The sequence below is a fragment of the Bubalus bubalis genome, chromosome 4, assembly GCF_019923935.1.
Source record: "Bubalus bubalis isolate 160015118507 breed Murrah chromosome 4, NDDB_SH_1, whole genome shotgun sequence".
Lineage (NCBI taxonomy): Eukaryota > Metazoa > Chordata > Mammalia > Artiodactyla > Bovidae > Bubalus > Bubalus bubalis.
Window position 1 is genome coordinate 5,096,288 of NC_059160.1, and position 13,299 is coordinate 5,109,586.

At 55.7% G+C, this 13,299-nt stretch overlaps 1 protein-coding gene across 1 annotated transcript in view; it reads right to left on the reverse strand.

Annotated features, from left to right (window-relative positions):
- Positions 1–13,299, reverse strand: part of PARVB (parvin beta) — a 114,136-nt gene that overhangs the window by 26,698 nt on the left and 74,139 nt on the right. Inside the window, exons 4-7 of the mRNA XM_025282715.3 lie at positions 12,048–12,150; positions 5,598–5,738; positions 3,788–3,903; positions 720–778 (exon numbers count right to left, since the gene is read on the reverse strand). Coding sequence (XP_025138500.1) covers positions 720–778; positions 3,788–3,903; positions 5,598–5,738; positions 12,048–12,150 — 419 coding nt within the window. The remainder of the gene's footprint in view (positions 1–719; positions 779–3,787; positions 3,904–5,597; positions 5,739–12,047; positions 12,151–13,299) is intronic.

The window sequence follows — 13,299 nt, forward strand, 5'->3', positions numbered from 1 at the left end:
TCGCCCTCTGGGCTTCTCGAAAAGGCGAGATGGCTCAGGACTTTCTCAAAGGAAGTTCTAGCTTAAATGCGTGACTCTCTCCCTCTGATGGAACTAAGATAGATGGATGAATCAATCAGGACCACGGGTCCCCTGGACCAGTCTAAACACCTCTGCCCCATTCCCTCTCTCAACATTCTTAAAGTTCACCTTCCAAAATAAGGAATAACAGTCCACATCTTTGGAGAATAACTTACTTCAAAACATTAAAAATGTGGACGTTGTTAGCATGCCTACTACAAGGAGTTCACTGTTATAAATTTCCCCTCATTCTTACAAGAGATTTTGAATGTGATCAATTATATTTTTCTTTATTATTCCCTGTCTCACTCCAGAAAAGACTTCCAGCAGCGTAAAGAAGTTTTAATTCATATGCCATAGGTATTGACTCATTTTTCTGTTTAGGGAGAAAATAAAAGATATGGAATTTCTCATTTAAACACCAAACCAAACTGCTGTCTTGCCCTTCTTCAGCAAGACAAACAAACAAACAAAAAAGAAAACAAAGAACAAAAATCAAAACCAAAAACACTTTGAAGAAAGTGCACGGAAGACAGAAAGCTAGGGTGGACACTTGGAGAAAATTCCATCCCAGGGTCAAGGGTCACGCAGAGGAAAATAGCCCCCACATGTCTGAGGGTCCCTGGCTGGAGCAGGGCCTGGGGGCGGGGTCCACTTACTCGGTGGTCGTCGTCAGCTCCTCGGTGACGTGGCTGGAGTGCAGCAGGCCTTCCCGTTTCTGAAAACCCCAAAATGAACAAGCAAATCAACCCCCGGGCAGGCAGGCAGAGCAAGAGGACATCACTGGCGGGGCAGCCACTCCTGGGGGTGATGGCCCTTTGGTGGCTGGAACCCCACCCCCCCCCACTACCCCCCAGACCCTCTGCTCTCCACACTGCTCTTAGAGCACGCAGCTGTGGGGGTCTCAGGAGAGTCAGCCCAGCTCCCAGAGGACGCCCTGCAGCCGGGGAGGCAAGGAGCATAAAGGAATATGCATGACACGAGGGAGGCACCAGATTAAAGAACACACGTGCACCGGGCTGAACAGGGTCGCCCAGGAGCCGTGTCCATTCAGAGCCTCAGAGCGTCACCTCATCTGGAAAGAGGGTTGCCGCAGGTGTAATAAAGTTAAGATGAGATCGTAATGGACTAGGGTGAGTCCTGGCCGAAGACTGGAGTCCTTACGAGAAGAAAAAAGAGAGACACAGAGGGAAGAGGCCACGTGAGGCAGAGGCAGAGACCGGAGGCACGTGTCCACAAGCTGAGGAAAGCCAAGCGTGCTGGCAGGCCCTGGAAAAGGGAAGGAAGAACCCTGGCCTAGAGTCTTCGGAGGGACCCAGTCGGCACCCCAATCTGGACTTCAGGCCTCTGTTATGTGAGAGGACAAACGTCTGCTTTCTTCAGCCACCGCTCTGTGGGATTTTCTTCCAGCAGCCCCAAGACACTAACACGGTGTGTGACACACCTGTTCTGGAGCCTGGCAGGTGCGGAGAGGCGACGATGGTGGTGGAGGGGAAGCCTGTGCGTCCCAGGGCGGAGCTTGGCAGTCTAACCCAACCCCCCTGTGAGCCCCTACTTGAACCCCTCCATGGACGGGGAGCTTACTTCCTGCTGGACACCTCTCCAGATCCAAGCTCCCCAGGCTCTCCTGAGCTCAGCCTCCAGGGAACTCTCACCACTGGATCTAGTGAATGGAGATAACCAGCATCAGGCGGCCGCCAGCTTTCCCAAGGCTTCACCCTGGCTGATTCTCAGGAGTGCCCATGGAGGGCTGGGGGTGGGGGTGTGGCCCAGAGACATGTTATCCACTTGCTCAGACATCAAAGGTGCATCAGGCTCCCACCGCACTCTGGACCCCGAGCTGGGTATGAGTCAGACAGACTGAATATTTTGAAGTCTATAGTAGAGACTCTTGAGAATCCCTTGGACTGCAAGGAGATCAAACCAGTCAATCCTAAAGGAAATCAGTCCTGACTATTCATTGAAAGGACAGATGCTGAAGCTCCAATACTTTGGTCACCTGATGCGAAGAGCTGACTCACTGGAAAAGACCCTGATGTTGGGAAAGATTGAAGGAAGGAGGAGAAGGGGACGACAGAGGATGAGGTGGTTGGATGGCATCACCGACTCAATGGATGAAAGTTCACGCAACCTCCAGGATATAGTGAAGGAAAGCATGGCGTGCTGCAGTCCACGGGGTTGCAAAGAGTTGGACAGGACTCAGCAACTGAGCAACAACAACACAGCAGAATCTCAATTTTATGGGGAAAGCGCTGGAGCTCAGGAAAACCAAGTGACCTTCCAAGGCCATGTTCCCAGGTGCAAATGTAGCCTTCCCTCACTCCTTCCCTCCACGAACTGCCACGCTTCTCCCATCTCCCCATCTCGACTGGATAACTGGGCGTGGAGGGAACAGGCCAGGGGCAGCTCTAAGGCCTGAGGCGGGCCAGTCCCCGGGGCCTCCCCTCCCGCTTCATTTCTCTCTGGCCATGGCCCAGAGAATCCTCCCGTGACCTTGGTCAAGGAAGAAAGTGCCAGCAAGTGCCTGCCTGGGCCAGTAAAACATTCTGCAAACCCCAAAGATTTTCTTGGACAAAAGTGCGGGCCTGAAAGGAAATATCCTGGTTACTGAGCGCAGAGAGTTCATGGAGCCCGGAGTCTGACGTACGTGGGTTTGGGAACCACGTTCTCATGTGTCCTTGGGAAGCCTTTCCCGGCCGACCGCCCCAGGTGAGCATCCAAGATGAAGGGAACAGGCACAGTCCCCTGTCCATCACCACCTCTGACTGCAAACATTTCCCTTTGGGAAGCAGACACGGCAGAACAGCAGGTAAGCCTCGCCTGGGGCCCCAAGGGGCATTCCTGCCCATCAGGTCTGGGCCAGGCTGCGGGGGTGATGGAGGGGTCAGACGGCTTCGAAAAACACAGGATCAGCCAGAGCCTTGCAGACCGCAGAGACCATGAGACTGATAAGTTTAAAAACCAGAAGGGAGTGTGGCGCTGGACATCTCCACGAGAGACATCAGGTTCCAAGCGTAACCTCAGTGCTCTGGCAGAAGCAGCTGACCCTTGAACACCCCAGCCTGCTCTCCTCCAGCGTCCCCCACACCAGGGCGACGGCCCAGGACACAGTAGGTGCTTAATACATGTTTGCTGGACGAGACTGTACACACAAAGCCAAGGCAGGGTCTATGCCCTTAAATTCAGAGGAAAGCGACACAGAAGGTCCAACTCCAATCAGGCACACCCTGATGCCCCGTTACATTTTTCCAAATGAAGCAAGAGAAATGACCCTCAGAAAGAGATGATGGGGGATGATGGATGTAATTGGCAGCGAACACAGAGAGGCTTTGATTGGGGTACCAGAGTATCTATTTCATTCCTCTGGTCTCAGCCCTCTCCACTGAGTAATAAACTCATTCAAGAGGCCTGAATTCCAGCTACTTGGCTTTGCACAGAAATGAATGCTCTTTTCAAAAACGTGGAAATTAAACCTCCACGCACTCAAGCCTTTGAATCTGCCTCTCTTGAAATCAATGCCATTGTTCCTGCTCCATCATTTACCTTGAATCCAGGGCAAGGCATGCATTTTGTCAAGAGGATAAAAAAAAAAAAAAAATAGAAGGTATCCTCTTAGGGGAAAAAGAACAAAAAGCAGGTGAACCAGAAGAGGAACGAGGAGGAGTGCATCTTGGAGCCTCTGGGGAGGAGCCGTGGGCAAGCGGGCTGCCAGGCTGGCGATACTCACCCGCACGACCACCACTTGCACGGAGACGTGTTCTGGGAGGTGAATCGGGGCCCGGAAGTGCATGGCCAGGGCCACGAGGAGGTGCAGGATAGCCACTAGATTCTTCCCGTGGATCGCTGGCCAGGGAGGCAAGAAGGGGACCGTTTAGATCATAAGACAGGAACCCCAGGCCCACGTCCCAAAGCCAGTGAAACCAACCCCAAAGGGCCCGCTGAAAAGCACAGGGAACTATACTCAGTATTTTGCAATAGCCTGTAAGGAGAAAAGGGGGCTTCCCAGACGGCTCAGTGGGTAAAGAATCCGCTTGCAGTGCAGGAGACTCAAGAGACGAGAGTCCGATTCCTGGGTCGGGAAGATCCCCTGGAGGAGCGTATGGCAACCCACTCCACCATTCTTGCCTGGAGAATCCCATGGAGAGAAGAGCCTGGGGAGGGGGGCTACAGTTCATGGGGAGGCAAAGAGTCGCACACGACTGAAGTAACCAAGCCCGCATAAGGAAACAGAATCTGAAAAGATGTGTATGTGTAACTGCATCACTCTGCCAAACACCTGAAACTAAGCCAACACTGGGAATCAACTATCCTTCGATTTTTAAAAAGAAAAAGGGGAGAGAAGGCAATGGAGATGCTGAATGCAAATGAGAGCTCAGGAAAACCACAGGCGGGACCACAGGCCGCGGAAACATGGAGCGAGCTGAGAAGCAGCCTGTGCGAATTTGCTTCATTCAGTTCTGGCTTCTCATTTTTTTCTTTCCTGTTGGCCTCAGGTGACTTATGCAACCGCGTTCAAAGGCACGCTGTTCGTAGAAGGAGTGAACCGGGTGGTGGGGAAAGAGAGCGCGTGGGCAGGAACGTACAATGGGCACAGGAGGCGGCAGAGGTTCAGGAGAAACAAGTCATCTGGTCGCTAACCCGCCCCAGCCATGCGCATTCTTATCTGGGCGCTTAACGGTCCTTTCCTCTATGCCACCAACCGTCTCCAACAGGGAACGCCAAGCAGGGCAAACGGAGCTTGGGGGTGTTGGACGTTGACTCCAGCCCTGCCTGGGGCCCTGGCTGCCAACCCAGCCCCACTAGCTCTTCTGCAGGATGTGGGCCAAGGTGTGGTTATCACCCGCCCTGTGCCAGGCTTTACTGATTTCCTACCCCAGCCTCACAACCCAGGAGGCAGGTCTGTTCTGGGTCTCCATGCGGAGAAGCCGGGAGAACCGGGCTGCAGTCTTGGTCTCACCCAAGGGCAGGGACCCCACGCGGCAGGGAGAGTGTCTAAGCCGCGCCCTGGGGGTAACGCTGGGCAGTGGGCAGCTGGGTCAAGCCCTTTCCAGCCTCTCATGGTCAATGCTCCACTCCTCCGGGTTTATGTTCCAGCCAGAAATACTACGATGCACGTATTCTTAAAGCCAGCAAGCTCAGTGACATATTCTAGGGACCAGACTGAACCCTCTCCCGAGGTCCTGCCTCGGCCAGTCACCAGAAGTACAGCTCGCTGGGTGTTGGTGCCACCGGTATGTGGGGTGGAAGAACCCCTCAAGCTTCTGTCTTATAACCCAAACCCCCGCCCTGGCTTTGGAAGTCTCCCTTGACCAACCAGAAACAACCCCTCTCCACTCTAAAGCCCGGGGACATCAGAGCATCGCGGGTGTGACTTCGCCCCTTATCGATGGGCCCCCGGGACCATTGCCTTCCTCCACTCCTGGCTGCCTCTCTCAGACCCAGAAAGTGACCCAGGTGGACCTGCAGATGAATGACTAGGCGGGAAGCTCGACGGCCAGGCCCCCCAGCTCCCTGTCCCCGACCCGCCGGCCGCTTACAGTCCACAGTCCACTGGAGCGGCCGGCTGTGGGGCCGCAGAAGCTCCTGCACCGCCTCTAGCACCGTCTGCAGTTTCTGCTTCTGTCCGATTTCCGACTGGGTCACCTCGGCCACGTTCAGCTTGCAGTCTGCCAGCTTTTCTGCAATGAGAAGGACAAGGACAGAGTGTCAGGAAAAGCTGGAGGGACTCAGGGCCGCCTAGTCAACCGGCTGCCATGAGGTCTCCCCACCCCTGGCATGGCCAAGTGGATCGGATCACCCCCGGCCGTGAGGCCCGCCAGGATGCTGAGCCACGGAATTCTGAACTTGCAAGTCACCGCCGTGTCTTAGAAAACTGTGCCAGCAGGAAAAGGAGGGGCGGGGAGGTCAAGGATTCAAGCGTGGGTGTCCCACCTGGGAACATTCTATGCACAGAGAATGGACAGGATGATTCAAGGTGCAGCTGGGGAGGCGAGGAGGTGACCTGCAGGGTCCGGCCCGGAGGTGAGGAGGCTGGGCCAGCGGGCTCCGGGGGAGGACTTTGATGAGAAAACAGGAAGGCCTCAGATGTGGCCCCTGCCTCCTTGCATGCCCCCCGTTGTTCTTTCTCTAGTGCTCGGACACCACGGCGAGAAGGATTATGAGATATTCAGGTCCCTGCGACTCTTTTCTCACCAAGAGGGAGCAGGAAGCAGTCAGGAGGAGCCGACAAACACCGTCTCGTCTGCTCCAGATTCGTTTATGGAGACTAAGCCTCGGGCTTCCCTGGTGGCTTAGCTGGTAAAGAATCTGCCGGCGATGTGGGAGACCTGGGTTTCATGTCTGTGTTGGGAAGATCCCCTGGAGAAGGGAAACGCTCCCCACTCCAGTATTCTGGCCTGGAGAATTCCATGGAATGTATAGTCCATGGGATCACAAAGAGTTGGACACGACTGACCGACTTTCACTTTCACTAAGCCTCAGCCTTTGAGCCTTCATTCCCCTCCTGGGTGGGGCCAGAGGGAGCCCTCATGGCACTCCTGTTGAGGGGCAGGCGAGAAGGGCTCCTCATTCAGTCATTCCCAGACTCGGGGGTTCCCCGATAGGTCGCCTCTGCAAAGCAACAGACAGGACATCACAGGACATAATGAGATCAGGAACCTGGATGGTGATGAGAAAGTGCTGGGCACAGAGCCTGACGCACTGTGAGCCTTGGGCACGGAGGTGCCGGGGGCGGTGGCACTGGTGGAGGGAGGTGCAAAGGCCGTCGCATCCAGGCCAGGCACAGGTAGGGCTTCTATTTGGCGAGTGGTCCCTAGCAAGGTTCGTTTAAGGCGTCTTCTCTGGAGGCCCCTGCTACTTCAACATGGTCTCCCCACACCCTCCCCTCCCTCAACCGGCACAAGAAGAAGCAGTTTAATAGCCCCCTTCAGGATTCTACGATGACACAGCAATACCTGCTGGGCTCAGGACACGTCTTCACTCATTCATTCATTCATTTACAGAAGAGTTACTGAGCACCGGCCATGTCCAGGTGAGGTCCTAGGGCCGGAGGCAGCACAGACCAGAGAGGGCTCTAACGGGGGGTCATGGGGGGGTCAGCCACACCTGAAGGGCATCGGCTCGTGTAGGGCAGGCTGTGCCGGAGGCAAAACGAAGCAGCTCAACCGAGGACGGAAGTGATTCCGTTTACGCCTTTTCATCTCCCCGCATCTGTATCTAATAGGTCTGAGCTGAATAACCCACCGCTGTCTGTCCACATGCGTGCTCACTTGCTCTGTTGGTCCGACTCTCTATGACCCCCATGGACTCTGCCAGGCTGTAGCCTGCCAGGGTCCTCTGTCCACGGGGTTTTCCCAGCAAGAATACTGGAGTGGGTTGCTGTTTTCTCCTCCAGGTTGTCCATATGACCCCCCACCCTGAAAATACACAGAAGGTCCCCAGGCGCTCAACAGCCAGGGACAGGAGGGAGCAGAGGCCCCTGGGGAAGGAAGCAGGGCTGCAGACAGCCTCGCCCACCAGGGAGAAACGGGGAGCCGGGCACGTCTCTGCGGTCCCTTCCAGCCAAACCTGCAGACGGAACGTCCCGGGGGAGGAGAGGCCGTCGATGGAGAAGGGAAGGAAAGGGCAGGGGCCCGCTAGAGCTGCCGTCACAAAGCACCGCGGGATGGGTGACTTAAACGTGGAGTTACTTCCACACCGTCCCAGAGGCTAGAAGTCCAAGATCAAGGTGTCAACAGAGTCAGTCTCCTCTGAGGCTTCTCAAGGATGTCGGCTTGCAGACATCCTCACCTGGCCTTCCCTCTGTGTGTGTATGCATCCTCCTCTCCTCTTCCTAAAAGGACACCAGTCTGAAGGGTTTAGGGCCCACCCCAGTGACCTCACTTTAACTACAAAGATGCTGTCTCCAAATACAGTCCCATTCTGAGGTCTTATGACTTCAGGGGGGACACAGCTCAGTCGATAACAGGAAACAAGGCAGTTGGTTGAGGCTGATGCTGCCTGCAGCCACGTCTCAGGAAACTCCCCCTTGTGGGACAGAAGAGGTCCTTGGCCGCCCGTATCACCCGCATCCATCTGCCCACTGATGGGGTTTGCAGGAGTGGCTCAGGGCTTTGGCGTGGCCAGGACCCCTCTCTCCAGAGCCTGGGAAGAGCCAGAGGAAGACGGGGTGGGCTCTTGAGGGGGCAGGAAAACATGGGTGAATACAGGGCTCTGGATACTTATTAAGGGACGAGGTGCCTGCCTTTCCTCCAGGAGAGGGGAGACCCTGAGTCCGAGCAGGACGGCAGCCAGCCCGGGGGCCCCTCACTGCCCACAGGTGGTCCCCTCGGACAACACTGCCCATGCAGGAGTGACACCACCTGGAACCTGCCCTGGCAGAGGGTCTGGCAGCTGCTCCCGGAATCCACTCTTAGGGAGAGGGACGGGCCTAGTGGTGACCCACAGCTGGGTCTGCTGTCTGTCCTCATCTCCCTCCCCCTGGCTCCTCCCCGCTCCTGGCTGCACCTTTCAGAATCCTGTCCTGGTGCCTCCTCTGACCACAGAGCCCCCTGCCGCCCCCCCCGCGCCCCCCCCCGCCCCAGGGCTCTGTCCCCAGACCTCTTCTCTCTACAGAGTGAGTGAAAGTCGCTCAGTCTTGTCCCACTCTTTGTGATTTCATGGGTTATACAGTCCATGAAATTCTCCAGGTCAGAATACTGCAGTGGGTAGCCTTTCCCTTCTCCAGGGGATCTTCCCAACCCAGGGATAGAACCCAGGTCTCCCGCATTGCAGGCGGATTCTTTACCAGCTGAGCCACAAGGGAAGCCCAAGAATCCTGGAGTGGGTAGCCTATCCCTTCTCCAGGAGATCTTCCCGACCCAGGGATGGACCCCACGTCTCTCACATTGCAGGCAGATTCTTTACCAAGCCCAGAAATCAGGTTTTGGCCTTGACTTTCAGCCAAGGTCAAGTTTTAGCTTTCTGTCTTTGGAAAGCAAAGAGCTCAGAGCCTCCATCAGTGTTGCTGCTGGCAGCCCTGGGCCCCAGGGTCAGTGATCCCGTTGGTTTCTACCGCACCTCATCAGCGCAACAGCATCATTAACATGACCCGGCAAGACCTTGTGAAGTTCCGTTAATATCTGGACAGTCTCCTCCATTGTTCTCTTCTTCAAACAAAGTGGTGTGTCAAACCACTTGACACCCAGGAGATTTCAGAACTGCCTTATCAAGGAGCACTTATGCAAGATAGTGAAACAGGATGGAGCTGCAGCTCCTTGGGACTAAAAAGGCTGCCTGAGCCAATGCCGACCTCTTGTTATACATTACAGATAACAAAACGGATGCAGCAGGGCTCACGGACATCACAGCCCCTTTGGAGCAAGTCTCGCATTTGCTGAGACCAACAGAAGAGGGGACCCAAAGGGTGTGCCTTGAGCAGACAAGGACTTCCTACGGGTTACCTCCTCTCAGACGCGGCTGTGGCCCTACTCCAGAGAGGGTGCTGGCACCCTTTCCCGGCATCTACGGCTGAGATGCGGAGGCACCTTGAGAGCCAGACTCCCAGGATCACATCGTTAGATCTAAGGCTTAGGGACACAATTTCGTCAAGTGGCTGAGTGAGTGAAGCCATGGCTGCGTGCAAAAGGAATCAGAAACAGAAGAGTGAGTGAGCACCACACTTTTATGTCTGCTTATGAAAATATTAGAAAGTATGTTCTTTGGGCAGTGAATAAAGCAGAGGTTCAAAGGACTATTTCAATAAAGCAGCATCATCACCAACAGCTAAGTCTTCAAGTCCAGGAGTCAGGGGGAAGCTAGGTCTTTACATAGAGAAGGAAGGAAGGAGGCTGATGAGCCTGGGCAGCTTCACCACCAGCTGTGGTGGACAGGGTCAGCCCAAGACCCACACCCTCCTCCGTCCTCTGCTGAAAGTAAGCGTCTATCAACACAGATGTCCATTTCAACGGCCTCGAGAGCAACATAGCACGCGACGCGCTGAGAACCGCTGTACCGACGATCAGCATGAAAAAACAAAGCTCCAACCAGCATTTTAATAATCAAATGGTGACAGTGTCTAAACAATCTTGACAACGATTCAGATTTGCTCTTACGCCAAAGAAGTTCGTTCTAAGAGGTGCGCTCTCTGTTTAGCCAAACAGAGGTTTAATCCTTGGTCCAGGGGGTTCAGCCAAACACTGAATCTGGACACTCCCTGCGAGTGGGGGCACCTGGTCCCATGGTATTAACCATCTCAGCCGTGCCCGCCTCCACTCTTTCCCTGTGGTTGGCCTGGGTAGGATGGGCATCTCAGCCCTGGCAGATGGCACAGCAGCCTCCCCATCCCCACCCCTCCTCGCTACTCCTGAGGGCTTTCTCGTTCACCGGTTGCTCAGGCCACAATCCTGGCCATCAGTGTTCATGTCTCTGGCAGCTTTAACCTCCAACATATCCTCTACTTCCACCCCACACCGAACCACCCCAACCAACGCCCAGGGCGCTGTGTCAGCGCTCTGACCGACTCCCCCGTCTTCCCCTCCTGACCCTGCTCCCTGCCGTTCTGAAGCCCTGCACTCAGAAGCCCAAGCAACCTTTTAAAGCACAAACTGCGATCTCATCACGGCCCTGCTCACATCCTCAGGTGGCTTCCTGCCATGTGTAATAAAAGCCTCTGTTCACCAGGGCACGTGGTCTATCCACTGCCGCCTCCTGCAGCCTTCTTCCACTGCTCTTTAAACACTACAGACTCCTCCTCTCTTCAGAGTCCGGGCCCGGAAGATTCTTTCCATGCCAACTGGTGCAGAAGTCGGCTGGGATGTCAGCTCCCCTGGGGGCTGCCCCAGACCGCCCAGCCTTTCCAGCCCACCCAGCTCCGCCCCTTGTAAACCTCTCTGATTCTCTCCATAGAGCTTGGCACTCTCTCTCTGTTGTGCCCACACCATGCGGCTGGTAGGATCTTAGTTCCCAGACCAGGGATGGAACCCACACGCCCTGCAGTGGAAACACGGAGCCCTAATGAGTGGACTTCCAGGGACATCACAGGCATTGTCTTAGACCGTCAATTTGTGTCTTAGAGCATCAATTTGTGTTCACAATGGTTCTCTTTCTCCCCTCTGGCAGAACAGGCATCGGTGGTGGGGCATGGGGACCTTCCTCTCTTATCACCACTGAGTCTCCACACCCGCCACCCTGTGGGTGAAAAGGTGTTCATTCAGCAAATGAAGGAACAACCAGAAGAGACACACCTTCTCCTTCCTCACATGCTTTCCAAGGACTGACCGAACAAGGACACCACGTCTTCAGAGCCGGGTACCTGACAAAGTCCCCACGGCCTCTCAGGCCTCCCCCACCCCCCCCCCAACGCAAGATCACACTGTCTGTAAGCACTGCTGTGCAGAGTGTGCAAACCAGCCCGTGGGGACCGGGCTTGAGGAAGGACGCAGAGGCTGAGCCGAGTCCACGACCCGGGCAGCTGCAGAGGCTGCATCCTGCAGGTCCAGGGTCAGCCCCCTCCCCATCAGTCTTCTTTCCCTCAGGATCTCCCACACCAAAAGCACCCCCTAAATCCCAGGTCCCTGATTCAGACCCCTCTGCCCCCAGAACATCCCTGCGGAGCAAAACGTGACCCCACCCCAGTACTGGTCCCGCCTGGAAGGAGTGACCCTCCAGGTGGTTTGTGGGGAGACCCCTGCACAGGACAGCACATATCTGTGGGGTCATTAAGGGGCAAGGAGAGTGAGTAGATGAGCCCAGAGAGCAGGTCTGCACCCCACCAGGGCTGCGATGGACCACTAGGAGGTGAGTCCCAGTGGACAAGGGAACACTGAATCCTCCCGGCCACCCTCACGGGGACCCGAGAGAGGGGACCTGGAGCCCAATCGAAGCTGAAGGCCCAGGGACGCCACCTGGGAGCCGAGGGCTCAGGCCCACAGCTTATGGACAAGTGACTGATGTCGCCACGTAGAGCATGGCGTGGTCCAGCTCCGGGGCCACCCCTCCCGGGGACTCACCCAGCAGCTTCTGCAGCACCTGCCCATCGTACAGGTCCTCGTCCAGCTGCTTCACGATGATCCTCTCCTCCACCAGCACGTCGTTGATCCAGTCGATGAGGACCTGCGGGGGGACAGGCGTTACGGCCTCGCTGGTGCCTGGAGGGGCAGTGACTAGAGTGCATGCAGAGGGGGAGACGCCCCCAGGTCAGGCACCGGGCGAGTCCAAGGGGAGAGGCCAGCTGCTCTCTGCACCCCCCACCCCACCAGGCTGCAGGGGGTCCCGCGGGATTCACAGGAGGCCGGGCAGAGGGTGGCACTGGAGGGAAACTAGCTGCCTCCCAGAGGGGGACTTGGGTGTGTGCGAAAACTCAGCCGAAGGAGATGATGGTATTCACCACAATGTGGGAGGCAAGGGGAGCAAATGAGGAACCATCAGTAACACACACGGCCCGAGGCAGGCCAGCGAGCCATAAAATGTCCACACCAGTCCTGCCCTTAATATCCGCGTCAAAACCACACGGACCTAAAGCTACAAAGAGCAGGGGATCCCGAGTGGCCGCTACTTACGGCTCTGAGAACCGGCTCCCAGGGGCACACTACTTTTCTAAGGCTTTCCTGAGACAGAAGTCACATTCCACACAACGCACCCTTTTAAAACGTGCGACTCGGCGGTTGTCAGTAGACTCACAAAGTTGTACAACGGGCACATCGCCCTCTGAAGGACAGTTCCATCCAAAGGAAACCCCGTACCATCAGCAGTCACTCCTCCTTCCACACACCCCCGACCAGCTCCTCCCAACCACAAAACTGCTCTCTCGAGGGTTCTGCCTTTTCTGGATCCTTTGTATGAAAGGGAACCGCATCGCATGTGATCTTTCGTGTCGGACTTCTTTCCCTTGCTGCTGCTGCTGCTAAGTCGCTTCAGTTGTGTCCGACTCTATACGACCCCATGGACAGCAGCCCACCAGGCTCCTCTGTCCATGGGATTCTCCAGGCAAGAACACTGGAGTGGGGTGCTATCACCTTCTCCTTCTCTCCTTTAGCACGATGTTTTCAAGGTTCACCCACGTTGTGGCACATGCCGGGGCCTCTCTCCTTCTTACGGCTGAGTCACAGTCCATTGCTCAGAGAGACACACTTAACGGATTCATTCACCAGGTGATGGGCTTGTCACCCCTTTGGGCCTGGTGTCAGCTGAGCTACAACGAACACGGGCGTGCAAGCTTTACGTGAACACACGTGTTGATTTCTCTAGACCAGCCTTTTCTCA